Source organism: Cygnus atratus, chromosome 5 (genome assembly GCF_013377495.2).
Source record: "Cygnus atratus isolate AKBS03 ecotype Queensland, Australia chromosome 5, CAtr_DNAZoo_HiC_assembly, whole genome shotgun sequence".
Lineage (NCBI taxonomy): Eukaryota > Metazoa > Chordata > Aves > Anseriformes > Anatidae > Cygnus > Cygnus atratus.
This window is the reverse complement of record NC_066366.1, coordinates 60,611,018-60,628,800: the sequence shown is the minus strand read 5'-3', so window position 1 is coordinate 60,628,800 and position 17,783 is coordinate 60,611,018. Positions and strand designations below refer to the sequence as shown.

The 17,783-nt window shown below is 37.4% G+C and overlaps 1 protein-coding gene across 2 annotated transcripts in view; it reads left to right on the top strand.

The window, feature by feature from the left end:
• ARID4A (AT-rich interaction domain 4A) overlaps window positions 1-17,130 on the top strand; it is a 48,071-nt gene extending 30,941 nt beyond the window's left edge. Inside the window, exons 13-25 of one of the 2 annotated variants that reach the window (XM_035551508.2) lie at window positions 2,060-2,154; window positions 2,303-2,400; window positions 3,885-4,113; window positions 5,671-5,921; window positions 8,171-8,368; window positions 9,659-9,743; window positions 9,914-10,109; window positions 10,314-10,376; window positions 11,314-12,444; window positions 12,625-12,729; window positions 13,598-13,813; window positions 14,750-14,896; window positions 15,277-17,130. In XM_035551508.2, coding sequence (XP_035407401.1) covers window positions 2,060-2,154; window positions 2,303-2,400; window positions 3,885-4,113; window positions 5,671-5,921; window positions 8,171-8,368; window positions 9,659-9,743; window positions 9,914-10,109; window positions 10,314-10,376; window positions 11,314-12,444; window positions 12,625-12,729; window positions 13,598-13,813; window positions 14,750-14,896; window positions 15,277-15,380 — 2,918 coding nt within the window. In that variant the 3' untranslated portion in view covers window positions 15,381-17,130. The remainder of the gene's footprint in view (window positions 1-2,059; window positions 2,155-2,302; window positions 2,401-3,884; window positions 4,114-5,670; window positions 5,922-8,170; window positions 8,369-9,658; window positions 9,744-9,913; window positions 10,110-10,313; window positions 10,377-11,313; window positions 12,445-12,624; window positions 12,730-13,597; window positions 13,814-14,749; window positions 14,897-15,276) is intronic. The other variant, XM_035551509.2, reaches the window with a different exon arrangement.
• Window positions 17,131-17,783: the final 653 nt, after the last annotated feature.

Sequence of the window (17,783 nt, the reverse complement as noted above, 5' to 3'; positions counted from 1 at the left end):
TGTAATGGATGTTGTTATGAGCATATTCTCACATCAGTGAACCGGGGTAAGAGCTGGTCTGGTCAAGGATAAACACTTCTCCCCATTTTCACATGTGGCAGATCTACTTCAAATACTTTGAAGCACAGTGCACAAAGGAAACATAAATCCCCCCTGAGGTGTTCTGGTTTTGTTTTGCTTTTACAAAACCTTTTTTGTGTTAACAATCGCTGTTGAATAAGCTCTTGGTTGATTTCTTGTTGTGACAGCCACGGCTGGGAATTTTGCTGCTGTTAATCTCAGGCTGGAACCTGAGGCAGCTATTCACGGATGATGAAATTCAACCAGCAGATAATAGGAGATGTGCCATCTTCAGCTCCTTGCAGAACCATCTTAATCATGGTACTCACCTGAAGAAACAAAATTCTGCTTTGTCCAGTAGCTAGAACAAGAAAACAATGTATTTTAAATGCTTTTCTTTACAGAATTAGGTGAGACTGTTATAAATTGGAGCAGTCAAAGTTGTGGGGTAAGACATCCATTGGTAGTACACATGCAGTGTATAGATAGAGAGCAGGATGTACCTGCTGACTTGGGAGAACTGTTACATAAGCTGTTCATATCTGAAGTCTTGATGAGACTGACACTACAATGGAATGCGTCAGAATATTTCTCCTTTATTTCCTTTTAAAGTACATTTTCTTGGGTTTTAAAGTGAAAATAAAAAATCAGGTTAGCTTTGTTAAAGAGGCTCTGCATCCCTATGAGTGAGGTCTGTTCTTGACCACTCAATAATAAAAGAAGAGTTCCAAGTCTGTTCAATATTGCCAGGTGCTTATCACAGATCGTGTATTACGGCAGGGTATACTGCAGTACAGCATTTTGAGGCCATTTGTGTAGAACCAGTGTTTTTAGAGACAGCCTGTTATTCTTCCAAGGCAGGTTATTTCAGGAAAAAAAAAAAAAAAACCTACATTGGTTGTGTAAAATCCAAATTTCTAGTAGGCTGGTTCTTCCCCCTTTTCTGTTTTCTTCCTTCCCTGCTGCCTTTCTTAAACACTCTTACCAAACCTACTATGAACCAAGTAGAGAGATGACGTCAGTGATCCGCAGAGGAGAAAGAAGAAAGTGTTTGTGCACTGAATTTGAAGTCCCAGTCTAGAAACTGATCTTTAAGCTAGCATGTTGAGCGAGCAATATGCATGTCTTCTTCAGGACTGGGTCTTTCCCCCTGCCCGTCTACCTTTTTTTTTCCCCCTGCTCTTATAGCAACATCTGTTCCCACCAGATTTGTTCTACATTTTATTCTCTTCTCTCGCTAAGAATATTTTGATTCATATAATCATGTCAGTATTCCCAAATTAAGTTATTTTCAAGATTCCAAATACAATTGCGTGAAGATGACAAGCAGCAGGGAAGAGTTTTGATATTCCTCCATGCTGGGATGAATACCATCTACACAGGCAGCTGCTTTCCCCAGTCACTTGGTTTCTCCTTTTGAAATTATTTTTTATATAATTCCCACTCATCTGAGTCAAATTCTTTCATTTTCTCAGAATTGTCCCAAATATTCACGTCCTGTTAGGACTGTGCTGTTTCACATTCTGCCTGTGTATCTTTTCATAGTTCAGAAGAGTTCTGCTTCTTTCACATTCCTTTCAGACCACAGTGTTTTGAGTTACTGTCTTCACACATCGCTCTATTCCAGCATTTATCAGGCACTCTGCAGAGTTTGCTGCAATTCTGGCTGCCCCCACCCTCAAGAGAGGAACAGTGGGATGCAGCCAGTTGGATAGGGATTATTGCACAAAACTGGAAAGGAGATCAAGAAATCAGAGTTATCAAGCAGCTGGTGGCAGTATGCTAATAAACCACCCAGAAATATGTGATGTATCCAAAAGAAGGGTTGGAAACTACTAAACTGAAACATACAGAACTATTAAATAGAGATGTTAGAATGTAGAAAGGTGTCAAGTGTGAAGAGTGTGTATCCAGGTAATCAAGTGGGCGCTATAGGAATGGAAACAGCAGTTTTCTGTTCTGTGTGATAACGTTTTATTTCTATCTTTGTTTTATTTAGGTACTCCTATCAACAAACCACCTGTTCTGGGCTACAAGGACCTTAATCTCTTCAAACTTTTTAGACTGGTATATCAGCAGGGTGGGTGTGACAATGTAAGTGTCGGATGTTTCCTAAACTAAACATGTCTCATCGTTCTTAAAGGCTGTGAACTGTGTCTGTGTTAAGTGTCATTCCTTAATGTTCTTGGCTAACAAAACCTGAAAACTTACTTTTTTATTTTTCTTTTTTCCCCCATCAAAGATTGAGAGCGGTGCTGTATGGAAGCAAATTTATATGGACCTTGGCATTCCTATTTTGAACTCGGCTGCTTCCTACAATGTAAAAACTGCTTATAGAAAGTAAGTTCTCCTGTTGTATAATGGTGAAAACATTCTTAGTTGTTTGTTTTTTTTAATAACTTGAACAATATTAAAGCCATTTTTGATAGTTTAATGAAACAGTAGTTGACATTCTTCAGTTAATGAGGAGTTTTGAGCGTTTTCCAGTGCCAAGGATTGAAACAATGGAGAAAAGGAGGAGTGGTCAGGACCGGATAAGTTCTTGTTGCTGTAAAACAGTAGAATCCTGCTCATTTTCTTATCAAGAAGCATTTATTTTCAGCAGGTGATGCTGCCATTTCAGAATATAACAGTCAGTTATTTAGGAGCAAAAAGGTTTGGGCAAATTCAGCTTTGCAATTTGTGGTTATTGATCTCAGTCGCATGCTCTTTGAAGCCTGTAGATGCTGCATGCTGTGAGCAGAATTTTGTACCAGTTTCTTTAACTTCCTCACAAATGTTGGTAGAGGAAGATGTGTTTCAGGCAGCATGTTTAAATGTCATCTTTGTGTGGCGTCTGTAGAGTAATAGCTTTAGAGCATAACCAGTGTACATTGCTATGGTGATGTGACGGTATTGAGTAGCAAAATTACTACTGTAATTGAAAATGCAAACACTTTTTATTCTGACCCCTGGTTTTCAGTGAGGCTATAACTGTTGAAGTGGAAACGTTTTAGGAATTACATTTTTCAGTCTCATTTTCTAAATAAAGATTGTTTTAATTATTTATTCTCCTGAAATTTTGAGCGAGAAACAATTGGACTTTCTGAGTGAAAGGGGAGAATGAGGTTCTCTTGACTCGAACCTAAGGAAATTTGGCTGATTGAATAGGGATCGCTAATGACTCAACTCGTGTTAATGTTGATGAAGTTGAAAATATTCAGACTGTCTTCAGTGGGATTTGAACCGGGCACATGTTTAAGGTCTGTATTTTACAGAGAAGAGTATGTATGATAAAAAAATAAACGTGTGCAAAGTTGCTATTACAGTGGAGGTAATGATGTTGTATGGACACATGATGGTGTGTTGTGATTTACGTATTTATTCTTTGAGGGATAAGCTAGTTCATACTTCTCTCATCTGTAACTGGATTAGAGTGTGTACACAGGCAGTTACCAGAGGACAAGCCGATGCACGACAATTCGTTACCATGTGGTAACTTGTTTGTATGCCCATATTATAATACTGGGCTGATCTTAGCTGTCAGTGTATGTTTGCAAAACAGTGTACATATTCGTAAGCTTTACTGTCATGAGTTCTTAATTGGACAGAGATGAAGTTAAATGTGTGAGAAGCACCTGTGTGTACATGCAGAGTTTTCTTTTTCGCTGCTTGACTTGTGTGTGGAACTGTTTCATTTCAAAACCTCCTCTGGCTTTTTTTTTTCCTGAAGTTACTACTCCTCCTGCTCTTCCCTACAAGCAGAAAAATAGGTTTTTTTGCACTTCAGTGAATTAAAAAACACAAGGTGAAACGTATAAATGAATCTTTATTTCTACCTATAGGTATCTTTATGGTTTTGAAGAATACTGCCGTTCGGCAAACATTCAGTTCAGGACCATCCATCACAATGAACCAAAAGTGGTAGAAGACATACAGAAACACGAGGAACCAATGGAGGAAAGTGTGAAAGAGGAACAAAAAATGCCTCCAACAGAAGTAAAAAAAGAAGCAGAAGAAAATTATTCCAGCAGTGAGAGTGAAAAAGAAGAAATAGAACTAAGATCCCCAAGGGTAAGTAGTTCGAACTGATTTCTATTTAGTACTTAACAAAACCCCTTTGTATACTGAACAGTTTACATAATGAGTTTTCCCTTGTGGAGCAACTGTACATATGAATTAATGTGGTTGTACGAGCTTAGGACAGCGTTCAGTGATCGAAGAGTTGGTGTTCAGTTGTTAATTACATTCTACCTGTGAATAGAATCGGTTTTCACTATTTCTTTGTGTTCTAAACCATCCATGGGATTTGCTAAGGCTGTGTTGGTGTCAGTCATGTTTCTATTCAGGGATAGTTTGAGAGCTACTGAGAGCTGTATATCATCAGAACAGAGAAGCCCAGCAGGACAATCCTGGTGGTGGGTGGGAATTTCCACAGGCACATGGAATTCAGAGCTGTGCATCAAGAAGCAAGGATATCGAGGGACTGCTACAGCGTAAAGAATCAAAGGAAGTCCTATTTGTTTGAGTTGATTTTTATCACAATATCTCTTTTAATTGAAGAAAACATGCAATTTTACAGCACATAGACAAAATAGGAGAGGGAAGATATCTTTTTTTTTTTTGTCTTCCTCTGTCTTTGAATGCTGTATCGGTGAGGGTTGTGTTAGTAGTTACGTAGATAAGATCAGTGACCCATCAGCTGGTGGAAACTGAACCTGATGGAGAATACAAGGATACTTTTAAGGTATTTGAATATGACTGAATTAGGGTGCTGTAGTATTCCTGTTGGATCTTTTAAAAAGTCATTATGTGCTCCTTAAAAGAGAAATATTACTGAAGGACAAGGAAATGCAACTTTTAAAATCACCGAAGTTGTAAGCATCCTGTTAACTGAACTGTAATTCTACTGAAGTACCTCCTGTAAATCAATTTTTCAAACAAGGATATGGCCTTTAAATCAATAGTTGAAAGACACAGTGTAAACATAAGTTTAGATTTGCATTATATATTCTATTTCTATCTAAAGTGTTTTTTCCAAATTGTATCAGCCTTGATGAAATTCCTGGCGTGACACTAGCTTCGTTTGTTTGTTTTACCTTGACAAACTTTTTGGAGAAAATTAGTCCTTGAGATGGTAAAGGAATCAAAGATTTTTTTTTTAATCGTTTGTTGTTGATGTTAATTTGACAATAACTAAATATTACTTGATCATATATTTTATTGCTTTATTAATCCAGTCAACAACTGTCTGTTTATGAATGATTTCAAAGTATTTACCGATTTACTGTGAATCGTAGTTATAGTGCCTTCACTACTGTTGTCTTTGGATAGCCTCCAAATAACTAACCTTGCATTCATAATGTATTTTAAATGCTCTGGTTACTGTGCAATGTCCTTATCAAAGATAGTTCTAGTAGTAAAATTGTTAATCTGTACTAGACCCCCAAGAACCTGTCAACAGTGCCAGACACCAATTGAGCAGGTACTCAAAGTACCTTTTAAAAATTTAGTATTTCTAAAGCTGGCAGATTTGTTCTGTAAAATCAACAGGTAGCTATCCGGACAGAAGATGCTGAAAGGAAGGTGCCAGTATTAAACAGATTTAAACCGATTTTGTTTCTGCTTTAGGGACGAAGAAGACTTGTCCGTGATGTAACCCCTGCTAAAAGAGAGAGTGAAGAGGATAAAACACAAGATAAATTAAAAGACAGTAATAAGGAAAACAAAGATGTAGAGGAAACACTTGAGAATGCAGAAAAGAAAGAAAATGAAACTCCACTAGGGAGAAAAAGTACACCAAAGCAAAAAGAGAAAAAAATTAAAAAACAGGAAGAGTCTGATAAAGAATCAGATGAAGAGGAAGAGAGGCAGAGGGAGAGGTAAGAATTAATTTGTAGCACCTTCCTAGGAGTATATCTGTGTCCTGATAGAGCCATGCTCCAAGCAAGGGTAGCCACAGAGCTGGAGATCTGACCAGTTCTTAAAACGTGAAAATCAAAGACCTTAATTCACTCAGCCAGACAGGAAAAAGAAAATACTATTTCAAGCTTGGAGAGTTTACTATACTTTAAGGAGTGACCTTTTTCTGGGAGATGGCAGGCAGTATTTTTCACTTGCATTTCCTTGAAGGTCCTGCCAAGGTTGTCTTTGTGTTTTATCACCCTAGTGCGTATAGGTGCCAAGTAGAGCAGGCTGCTATACGGATGGTGAGCAACTGGGCAGTTAAAATATAGGTGGAAAAGAGCCCCTCTTCTTCCGTGCTTAATGCTGACCACTGAACCTGCAGCTTGCTTGGTTTTGTTGTTACTTAAATGTATTGTAGGTAGGTAGGAGAGGATCTGCCAAGAAAGCAAAGGAGGAAAAAGGAGTTTGAATGAAACCTAAAGACAGGTTGAAAAGGATGGCACGGAGATGCGTGGCAGGGCAACAACAGAGTGACTGAGTAGTGGATGGGGGAGGAGACAGCAGAGGAAACAAACCATCTGCAGAGGGGTATCGGGTCTGGCTGGGGTGGAGGTAACGTTCCCTGCAGCAGCCCCCGCAGTGCTGTGCTCTGCGCCTGTAGCTAGAACTGCACTGGTATCACAGCAGTGTTTTGTCTGCTGCTGAGCAATACTGGCACCGCATCAGGGCTCCCTCCAACCCGGGGTGGGCAAGAGGTGGGGAGGGGACATCACCAGGACAGCTCACCTAAACCAACCAAAGGGATATTCCATGCCATATGATGTCACACTCAGCAATAGAAGGTGGGAAAGGAGAAGGAGAGGGGAGACTCGTTATGAAGACGTCTGTCCTCCCAAACAACCGCTACGCCTACTGAGGCCCTGTGTCCCAGGACATGACCAAATATCGCTCGTTGTGGGAAGCAGAGAATCATTTTTTTCCTCTCCTTGTGCTTCTTCATGGCCTTTGGTAGTTGTTTTTTTTTTTCCCCTCTTCCTTTTCCCTTTAATTAAATTCTTCCCCTCTTCTGAGGGGGAGTGAGAGAGCAGCTGTGGTGGAGTGTGGCTGCCCAGCAGGGTAAAACCACCACACGAGGGAAAGTTGCATCCAAAGTCTGACAACTTGAAATGGATTTACATTCCTGGTTAGAAACAAGCTGTGATCAGGTGTCTGAGTTTTTACCAGAGTAGACGTCTTCTTAGCTAACAGCTTCTGGCTGTGGTCAAGGACAGGATTTTAATTGTTTAAGCTGGTTTTCCTACCTTTTTTGCTGGTGCATGTGGCCAAGTTGTGTGGGACACAGTTGATAATGAATAGGATTTGTTGAGTTAGGGGTAGGGATATTGCAACTTTTCTGCTAAAGAGGTTTGAGGAGTGGAGGCAATGCACAGTTATTTTAAAGAAAATGTTACTGTGCAGCCCAAAGAAAAACCTTGCAGTAGACCGTAGCATGCAAAAATGCCTCAAATGGAGGTGCAGTGTGGGTGTGTAGCAGGTTGCAGGGGTATGTCAAGTGACTAAGACATCAAAAATAGTTTTCTTTTAAGTGATACAGGTGGTGCTTGTCATCTTTGTTTTTCTTTCAACTATTTGCTACAACAGGATAGTTCATCTTTCACTGAGGGCCAGCAAAAATATTGTATTAAAAGAAATCCGCAGTCTTTCAGTATTTTCTTTCCTGGTGACTTTTTTTTTTAGTTTAACTTTTACATTACTCTAAGTTCACCCTAAAAATAGGTTAGACTGTGATTGTTGGAACAATGTTTTGATACTGTGTTTAAATATTGGATACAGCTAATAAGATGTAGATATAGCTAATAAAAGCTGTGTAGACACTTTTAAACTTGGTTAAAAACTGTTGTAATCAAGGTTTGTTTCAGATTTATTCAAGATTTGTTTGAACACCATTCCATGGTGTTTCCAACCATGAGAGGGCCACTGGGATGGCCATCCAAACTTCCATACACTGTTAGTAAACTATAATCTATTAAGCAAAGTGTAGATGAAAAAAAAAATATTTCAAAGTAGTGTGTCAAAAGCAAATGTGTTTTAAAAACAGCACAGGATGCAAAAAATTAGAAAATTTTTGACACAGCCTTCTTTTTAGTAGCTTGGCTGTGTTAGGTAAATGTTAAAAATTTGATTGTCACTAATTAGTGGGTATTTTGAATATACTTTACTGCAGGGAGGAAATGGAGAACAAAGGAGAATCAGAAGGTGAAGAGGATGAGGAGGACACAGAACCCTGCCTTACTGGAACCAAAGTAAAAGTAAAATACGGACGTGGAAAGACTCAAAAAATTTATGAAGCCAGTATTAAAAGCACTGAAATTGACGATGGAGAAGTTTTATATTTAGTTCATTACTATGGTTGGAATGTAAGGTGAGAACACATTGCCTTTCGTTTCTTGTTTTGTTAAAAAGATTATTACTTCCAAAACAGTTTTTGTTTTTAGGAAAAAAAAAAAAAGAGAAAGATAGTTGGTGACTTGGCTCTGAGTTAAATTACCAACATGGTAACAGGATCTGACTCTTCTATTTTTCAATGGTAGTAATTTTGTTCATGCTGTGACGCTGTTGCATTGAAATCTTAGAATAGACTTGTATGTTTCCAAGTTTCCATCCTGCTTGAAGTGAGTAATCCTCTCTCCTCACAGGAGTATCCCTGTAATTTATTGTGTCAGCTAGCGTTAGCAGCATCAGACTTTCAAATAAGAGTCACTGGGAACGGTGAAGACGTCTGCAATTAGAAGATTATCAAGGACTGAGGTTTTGGCAACAAAATTTATTCTTGCGTTCAGTGCTAACTGATTATAAAGAACGGTTGTTACATGTAGAGAGGGTAGGAGAGAGCTAAGCAACGAAGAACTACAGGAAAAAAATTATCAAAAGCTTCTCTTGGCAGCCGCGCAACACTGCTGTAGAAATCGCCGGGGTTTGTTGTTTTTAAGAACATTGTGATTATATAGGCAAACGTATCACAAAAGTGATATTTTTTTTAAAAATAAAACACTTCTGTTGTATAACTTGAGACATGATAAGTCCGTAAGTTTTTAAGTAAATTAAGCAAATCTATTTTTGAGGCAACTTTAAGTTTGGGCAGGAGGAGAGGGTGGTATTCTCCCAGGTACTTACAGGCTTCCCTTTATCCTGATAATAAATCAGGAAGTTTTGATAAGCACTAGCAGTATATTTTGTGCTTTTCATAATCTCATTCTGTCTGTTGCTATAATTTAAAAACTCAATGAAAAAAGGTATATTTTGTTGTTGAGGCATGATTTGGTGAAAATGGACTTTTGGTATATCGTGTGAAATTATTCAGAAATTGCGTAGCTGTGTCGTTTCCCTGACTTGTAGTGCTTTGCTAGCAAGAGACGGGGAACTTTGTACCTCCATTCCCCCATGCCTCTGTTCATCACAAATTTTCTTAAGATCTTAGAAGGTAAATTTTTAATGGCAAATTAGAAATTATTATTAGAAGAAAAAATATTATTAATAAAATTTATTAGAAATTTAATCTTTCTAATGGCAGATACTGCATGTATTTGTAAATACGTGCTCTACTTTTCTACCTTTCCTTGATAAACATTTTCTGTAATTCAATCTTTTAAATATCATATTGCAAACAAGTTTTTATATGCCATAATGAAAGTGTGCTGATACGTGCTTTCAGGTATGATGAATGGGTGAAAGCTGATCGGATTATCTGGCCTGTGGACAAAGGAGGACCAAAGAGAAAACAGAAGAAAAGAACAAAAGTAATACTGATTATTTTAATAAGTTTCTTATAGTACCTTACTTTATGACTATGATTGTTCCTAATTTAAAAAAATAAGATTATTTAGTCCATAGTGTAGCTTTTTAACTGATGTATAGGGTAAAATAAGAAAAGGTTTCACCTTAATAAATACCTAATTCTCTCCCTCAGAATAAAGAAGACAGCGAAAAGGATGAGAAGAAAGAGGAGGAGAAACAAAAATCAAAGCGAGGGCGGCCCCCTCTGAAATCTACTCTTCCATCAAACACGTCTTTATCCAAAACACCTAATAGCGAAGGTAAATCAGGAGCCAGAAGTGCACGGAACAACTTGTCAGATTCCTCACCATTGCCAAATGGAACAGAAGGTACATCTGATACACTCTTGTTCTGGCATGGAAGTGCATGTAAACAGTGATGTAATGCAGTGCATTAACATGACAACTTCAGGGAACAGAGTGCTTTCAGCAGCTTTGAAGTCCTACTTAACCAGTCAGTGTGCAAGCAATAAAACACAAAATTCGGTGCAGATTTTACTCTATAAAAATTAATATTTTTGATTTTGATTTTAGCAACACCCCGCAGGCAGACGAGACGTAGCTCAGGAATGTTTGATTCTGATAGAGGATCAAACGGTGAGTGATCTCAGTCCTGTGTATGTTTTTCAGGTTTTTTTAGTACCTTTTTTGAGAAGAGGTTTTTATTTATTTATTTATTTTTCCTTCCCCTCCTTGTGAATTTTACCGAGGAAGTAGTTGAACTGAAACTGTTGAAGAGCACAATTTGCTCACTGGCAAGCTGTGGCATGGAAATGACAGTGCAAGTCATCCTGTCTTCTTTGGCCAGAGCCTTTCAGTCTTAATTCTGAACAGACCAAATCTAGGGGTATAATAATAGTTTCTATAATGGTAATTAAGTCCTCAGCCTCAGTAGTGCATCATCCAGTAACGAAGTTAATTATATACAAATTACAACGATATTTTTGATGTTTCTAAGCCTCTGCGAACAAGAACTGAAGTGAAATCAACATCTTTTAGTACAGGTCCCTTCAATAATCTTCTGGTAACATAATAGTGCTTGTGTTGTAAATGGTGTGTGATTGGTGCAATAGTTTAGCAGTGGACGGTCCATATTGTGGTGTGGGAGGGATGCTTGGTTTTTTTTTTTCCCTGATTGGGGGGGTACATGGAGAGGGGAAAAGGGGAGTTATGGTTTGGTTTGGTTGTTGGTTGCTTGGTTTTGCTGATGCCAGATAGGGTGACGATATCTACAGGTCATGGAAATATGTGAAATCATTTTTGCTAAACTCATTTGTTCATACCGGCTAATTTGGGGAATAGTACTTCTACTAGTACAGTAGTTAATAAGGATTTTGAGTAATAATAAGAACTGTAAAAAGCATGTTCATTAATACACATTTTTGTTGTTGTTGAAGTTTAGAATTGTTTATTTTAAATTGATTTTAGTAGCATAGAATACTGGTAAAAAGTTTTTGTGTAGTCGACAAAAGTAATTGTAATTGATGATTTAGGGTGTTTTTCCCTTCTGTTTTTTTTATTTTTATTTCTGCAGACTCTGGCTCATCTGACAGTGAAGCAGATGAGTCATCTGAGAAGAATTTGAATGAAGAATTTTCTCCAGAAACTTCAGAACTGGAAAAAAACGAAAAACTAAATGATGAGAAGCTAGATGAGGAAAGCCCAAAGATTCCTCATGCACTGAGAGAAAATGACAGGAGTCAAGTGCAGCCATTAGAAACACTGAAACTGGAAGTTGAAGAAAGTGAACAAATTGTTCAGATTTTTGGAAATAAATCAGAACAAATGGAAGAAATCAAGAGAGAAGCTGAAAAATCACCTAAAGGAAAAGGGAGAAGGAGCAAGACAAAAGATCCCTGTTCAGAGAATGCAAAGATTTCACCAGGAAGTCAGGAAGATGTGGCAAATGAATCTCTTACAGAAACTGAAAGATTAGACATGTCTTCCTTGGACTGTAAAGAGATTTCCAGCACTACTGAAAGTGAAATGGAACCTTCGACAAAAGATAAGAAGCTTTTGAAAAGGAAAACTTCGGAGCAGGCATCACCTGAGAAAAGGAATCGACGGGAGAGTGAGATGGAAGTCCCAAATATTGTATCTGATGAGAGGACCAATGAATGTACTGGGGCAGAGGAATGTAGAGGGCTGAATGCTGAAGAGTCTCTCAGAACTGAAAATGAAGAAATGCCATCCCTGGTGGCAGAATCGGTTCAGCACGGTCAAGAGATGAGGAATGAGAACTTTGAATGTCCATCTGAGGAAAATGATAACGTTCCCTTAAAAGATGAGGATGATGCAATGCCTCAGATTGGTCCGGAAACTTTGCTCTGTCACGAAGTAGACTTGGATGACTTGGATGAAAAGGAGAAGAGCAGTAGTGAAGATACAATATCAGAAAAGCCAGACCCGAACACTTCAAATTCAAACCCGTCTGCCTTACCCCCTGCTGCCCAGTCAAGCTTTTCAGTGGCCTCACCTCTTACTCTTAGTCAGGATGAGTCCCGCAGCATCAAGAGCGAAAGTGACATGACTATTGAAGTCGACAGTGTGGCAGAGGAATCTCAAGAAGGGCTCTGCGAAAGCGAGTCTGCTAACGGGTTTGAGGCCAGTACTACGTCAAGCAATTGTAGCATAGCGGTGCAAGAAAGAGACATCGGAGAGAAGGGTGAGCGTTTCCTCTGACAAGTCAGTCTAATGGTTTCTGAAGTCATCTTAAGTCTGGCATTACTTTGCTAAAATTGACTGGTTTGTTTTATCTTCTAGCTTTATGTTTCTTTCTTGCTTATGAAGAGTTTGTAGCAGAAATATTTGAGGTGCATCTTTTTTTCTTTTTCCCCTCATGTAGGTCAAAAAAGACCCAGTGACAGCAATAGTGGAACACTGGCAAAAAAACAAAAGCGTACTCCAAAGCGATCAAGTGCTGCAGCCAAAAATGAAAAGAATGGAACAGGTACATTCCTGAGGGGGGTGATGGGGAAGGGCGTGCTGTCATATAAACATGTATAGGGCCCCCTGCTTTCATTGTTACATACAGATTATTTCTGTTAGGTGGAACTTACGTTTCCATACCTCAGTTTTGGTAATCATTGTTACCTTGATCAAAATTTGAAGAAGCTGAATAGAATGAGTCAATGTATTTGGGCCTTGTGAAAGCTTTGTCAATTTTTTTTTAATATCAAACTAAAATAGTTAATTATCTGACATAGAATATTCAGACATATTTTCTGGCTAATGTAGAATATTGCGATTATTGTGTGAATCTAAAATGTTTGCATACTCTATAGCTTAAAATGTTCTGTTTCTTGTTAAAGCCTCTATGCTATTAGTTTCACAAGTGTTCTTTTAGGTGTTTAAAGCAATTTAGTAAATGTATAAAGCAATATACTGTATATCCAGAATCATGTGTTAGCTATCTGTATTAATACAGTCTTAATCTTTAAAAAGGGAGTTCTAGTGTCTGCTTTGTATTAGAACCCCAAACTATGTGACTTAAGATAGCTTATCATTGTGCTAATGTCCTTATTTTAAAATAAGCTTCCTTATTACTTCTGTAGAAAAAATTGATTATTGCTCCTTAACTAATGGGCCTGGTCAGCCCTTGACTCTGCTGCATTGAAGATCAGTTCACTTGAGAGTTCAGCGCATGTTGTATCTGATTGTTACGTGGTGAATCTGATGATTCAAATTTTCCTGTGTGTATTTTGGAATTTTCCGAGCAAGAAGGAGCAGTTCTTTCTTAATCCTTTTTGTAACTTAGATAACATTTTTTAAATGCTAGTGTTTTGTTTTTGAAGTCAAGTACGTTTCTCTTACTGCAGGACAAAGCAGTGACAGTGAAGACCTTCCTGTCCTGGACAGTTCCAGTAAATGTACTCCTGTAAAACACATGAACTCATCCAAACCACAGAAGATTTCTCGATCACCTGCAAGAGTGATGTCACCTCACATCAAAGATGGAGAAAAAGATAAACACAGAGAGAAGCACCACCACCAGAATGCTTCTCCTAGAGTACACAAATGGAGTTTTCAACTCAGTAAGTTGGTTTTTTTGTGGTGGTGGTGGTGGTGTGTTTTTTTTTTTAGTATCATCTTAAACAGTGAAGCATAAATTTTGAGGCATAGGATCTTCAGTATTTTAGAAAAGCTTCAGCAAAGTCTGCAGAGTGAATGCTTGAATTCCATATCCGTATTCACTACTATTTCTGTACTTTCCAGCTTTTTTTTTAATAGACAGAAATTTGATCCCCCCCCTCACACACACACATCACTCACCCCTTCCTTTGCTTGTTGATCCCAGATGATTTGGGGTGATCTTCAGTAAATTTTGGGGTTATGGAGCATCTGTACACTGCAGTCCTACCTCTCTCATGCTTCCCCAAGAAGTGAATGTAGTCTGAAATCCCCAGTTTTTGGTGCCATGGTCAAAATATTAAATTAAAGTTCAGGAGTCAATGCTGCTAAAATTGAGGTTGTGATCTGAAGAGGTGGTGATTGGATGAACAGGCTGATAAGCAATTATTTGGTGTATTTTATGATGTTTTTCTTTTGTTTTTCTCACCTGTCATTTAAAAAAAACCAACAGCCTAAAACTAAGGAAGATAAAGAATTTTTTTGAGTGTTACTCTTCCCTCCTCCACTGATGCCTTATTGTTAAAGAAAGGTCTTTCATTAAGAGTGCAAGGATTCTGGAAAGGATAGTTGAATATCTAACTTTTCCTCATGGGCAGCATGACTCTTATTAATGTTGTCTGCCTGATTTAAGTGACTTGGATTAGAGGGATTTTACAAAAATTTTTTTTCTGGAAGAAAAATATGTGAATTCTCATATTCTAAATCAGTCACAGGCCTTTTTGGTGTAGTGTTACGGAAGTGATATCTTTCACACTGTGTCTTGTATACTCTGAAAGTTGCATTCATTTTTCTAAGATCACCTTAATGAAGCTTTTATTCCTTTTCTTCCCACTTTTAAGATGAACTGGACAATATGAGCAGCGCTGAAAGGATCTCTTTCTTACAAGAAAAACTACAGGAAATCAGAAAGTACTACATGTCTCTGAAGTCAGAAGTAGCAACCATAGACAGGAGAAGAAAGCGATTAAAAAAGAAAGACAGAGAAGGTAATTTTCAAGTTTGCTTTATGCTTCCCCTGAGATGTTCATTTTCTTGAAAATAGAGAATCTGAAGCAACTAAAGTTTGACAGTATTATTTTTTTGGGGAAAAAAAGTGTTATCTGCTTATTCTGTTCATATATATGTATTTAGAAAGAGCATCTGTGGCTTTTCAGAACTTGAACCTAACAAAAACATTTACTGATTTTTTTTTTTTTTTGTATATAATTGTCCATTGAAAATTTGGACTTCCTAGTTGTAAGCATGGTCTGAGTATATCAGTTTCTATGACATGCCAAATCTTTGAGGTCTTTTTAATATAATAACTACAGAAACTTTCATTCTGATACATACTTGGACAGTCTGCTGATACGTTCTGTATATTCAGTGTCTCATACAGGAGCGTCTATGTCATCTGCTTCATCTGACACTGGAATGAGTCCATCGTCGTCTTCTCCTCCCCAAAATGTGCTTGCTGTAGAATGCAGGTGATACACATTTCTCTGCCTTGCCAGCAACTTGCTGCCATGGACTTAAATCCTGAAATTCAACCACAGAAAGCACTCAACTGGTTTGACATTGCCAAGTATATCCTGTACACACTTCCACTGCTGGACTATATCTGTTCTACCCTTCTACCCTCCTTTTTTTTGTTGTTTGTTTGTTTGTTTTTTAATTTACTGTTCAGAGAAATTAAGCTCATTGATAACTGAAGGTTTGTAGGCACAATGTGACATGCTTGTCATTGTGTTTGTTTTTGTTTTGTTTTGTTTTTTTTTGTTAATGCAGAGAAAGGGCACTTATCAAATTTGAAAAGTTATGTCCAATGAAGCATTCAGGTGTTCTAGGGAAATCTTAGAAGAGCAAGTGCACCAAGTAGACATCAGAATATTATCAAAATGAACTGAGAAACTGCTGCACTTTCACCGAGCTGTATATTAACTCTTGGTGAGTAGTTCCTCTTTGTGGAAGCACTTGCTATACAGAACTGCCAAAGTATGTGTTCAGCAATGTGCCCAGTTTTAAAGATGTAAATGGGACAAAATAAATTGTGAAAGGAAGTGTAGTTGACTGAAAACTACAGTTGTAATAAGTCTTCCACTTTTTATAGGATTTTTGAGCACACAATTATGCAAATATTTTAATGTTTATTAATGTTTACAGTGGAATTGTGAATAGGTTTTCAGTGGACTATCTTATCCCTTGACAAAAATATTTTGTCTTTTTTCTATGTAATTTCAGAGTTTTTATTTTGTTACAAAAAGACAAAAAATGAAATATATAACAACGATGAAGTTATTTAACAAGATTTCTAAAGCTGAAATTTTTGTGTAAAATAAGGTATCTTGCAACTTGTTAAATATATTTATTCAGACATTGGATGTTGTATTTTTATGTATTTTTTAAAATATTAATAAAATTGGAAAAAAAAAAATCTAGGTTAGTTCACTCTTTCGATAAAACATACCTATCAGTTATGGCTCTTACAGGAGGTTTTATCCAGTGGCCATGCCTGTATTAAAAGTGGGTCCGTCGATGTGTCCTCTACAATATAGATCTGTAAGCGGGCATCTGGATTAAACTATGACTTTATTTGGAAACTTTGGCAGTCCTAGTACTTACCTTGTTTTGAGGAACAAAATTTTTTGGGTTGCCCTTAAGATACTTTGTCACAAGTTCTTGTGTTTGCTATACTGCCGAATGAACTTATATCTCCCAAAGTTGAGATGCAACAATAAAGTAAAGCAACTGTGTCTGCTTTGTCTGTGGATTGTCCCACAGACAGATACATTTTGTAAATAACTCTTCCAAAACCATGTATTTAAAGCAGTTTGCATATACATTATGTATAAAAGTGATTTTTTTATCAATTTTTTTATTCATGTTTGTACATTGGAGAGGGTTCTTAACTAACCCCTTTTTCTGTGTTTAATATGCTGTAGAGTAATAACATAGATGCTCTAGACTGTATATCAGGATATTCTGGTTCACACAGCAGAAAGTCAGAACGAAACACTAGTGATGGAGTAGCATTACTAAAATTGATGTTTCTTGAAATCTCATTTTACAACATTTGTCAACTTGTGATTCCGATTCCTTCCATTTTCGCAGAAAATTAAAGAAAAAGTACTCTTGTAAATGCACTTTTTCTGTCTTTTCTTAAGCAAAGCAGAACTCTTTCAATGTAAGATAAATATGGAGCTCACTAGACAGCATTAATAAAGGCTATGTTTTAAACATAGGCTTTAAATTCTATTTTTATTTAAGTGATTGTTCTTGTAAATGTCCGGACTTATCTAAATAGGGAAATTATTCTCCATGAATTCTTGTAAAGGCTTTTTTTTCAAAGTTAGCTTTCACTGTTAACCTCATAATAGCTGTGAATAAAATAGCAATACTCAATTTAAAGGAAATAACATGGGTCACGGGTTATCAGATTATCTTCCATGATTGGTATTTATAGAAGTAAATTTTAAATTCAGCGAAACAAGATTATATTTTATGCAGATATCTAACCTCTGTCTATATACTGTATGAAGGTTTAAACAGACATATACACACACTCAACATGCATAAATGATGGATGAGCTCTCAGCGACCTCCATTTTGGCATTGATATTGACTGTATGTACACTCACTGCTTCTCCTTATCTCTTAGGAATGTTTAAAATAGCGCATGGAAAATTTCCATGAGACATGGAAACCCAGTCTAACAGATTGCTGCTGCTTCATATAAAGAAAACTCTCCTCCCCGTTCCCTCTTTCCACCTGCTTACCTCACACTAGTACTCATCAGAGCTCTGGAATAACAACTAACGTTATCCTGAGAGAAAGTTAACCAGCAAGAAAAGGTGGACGAGTTTCTGCCAAGTCACCAGCAAAACCTCTCACATG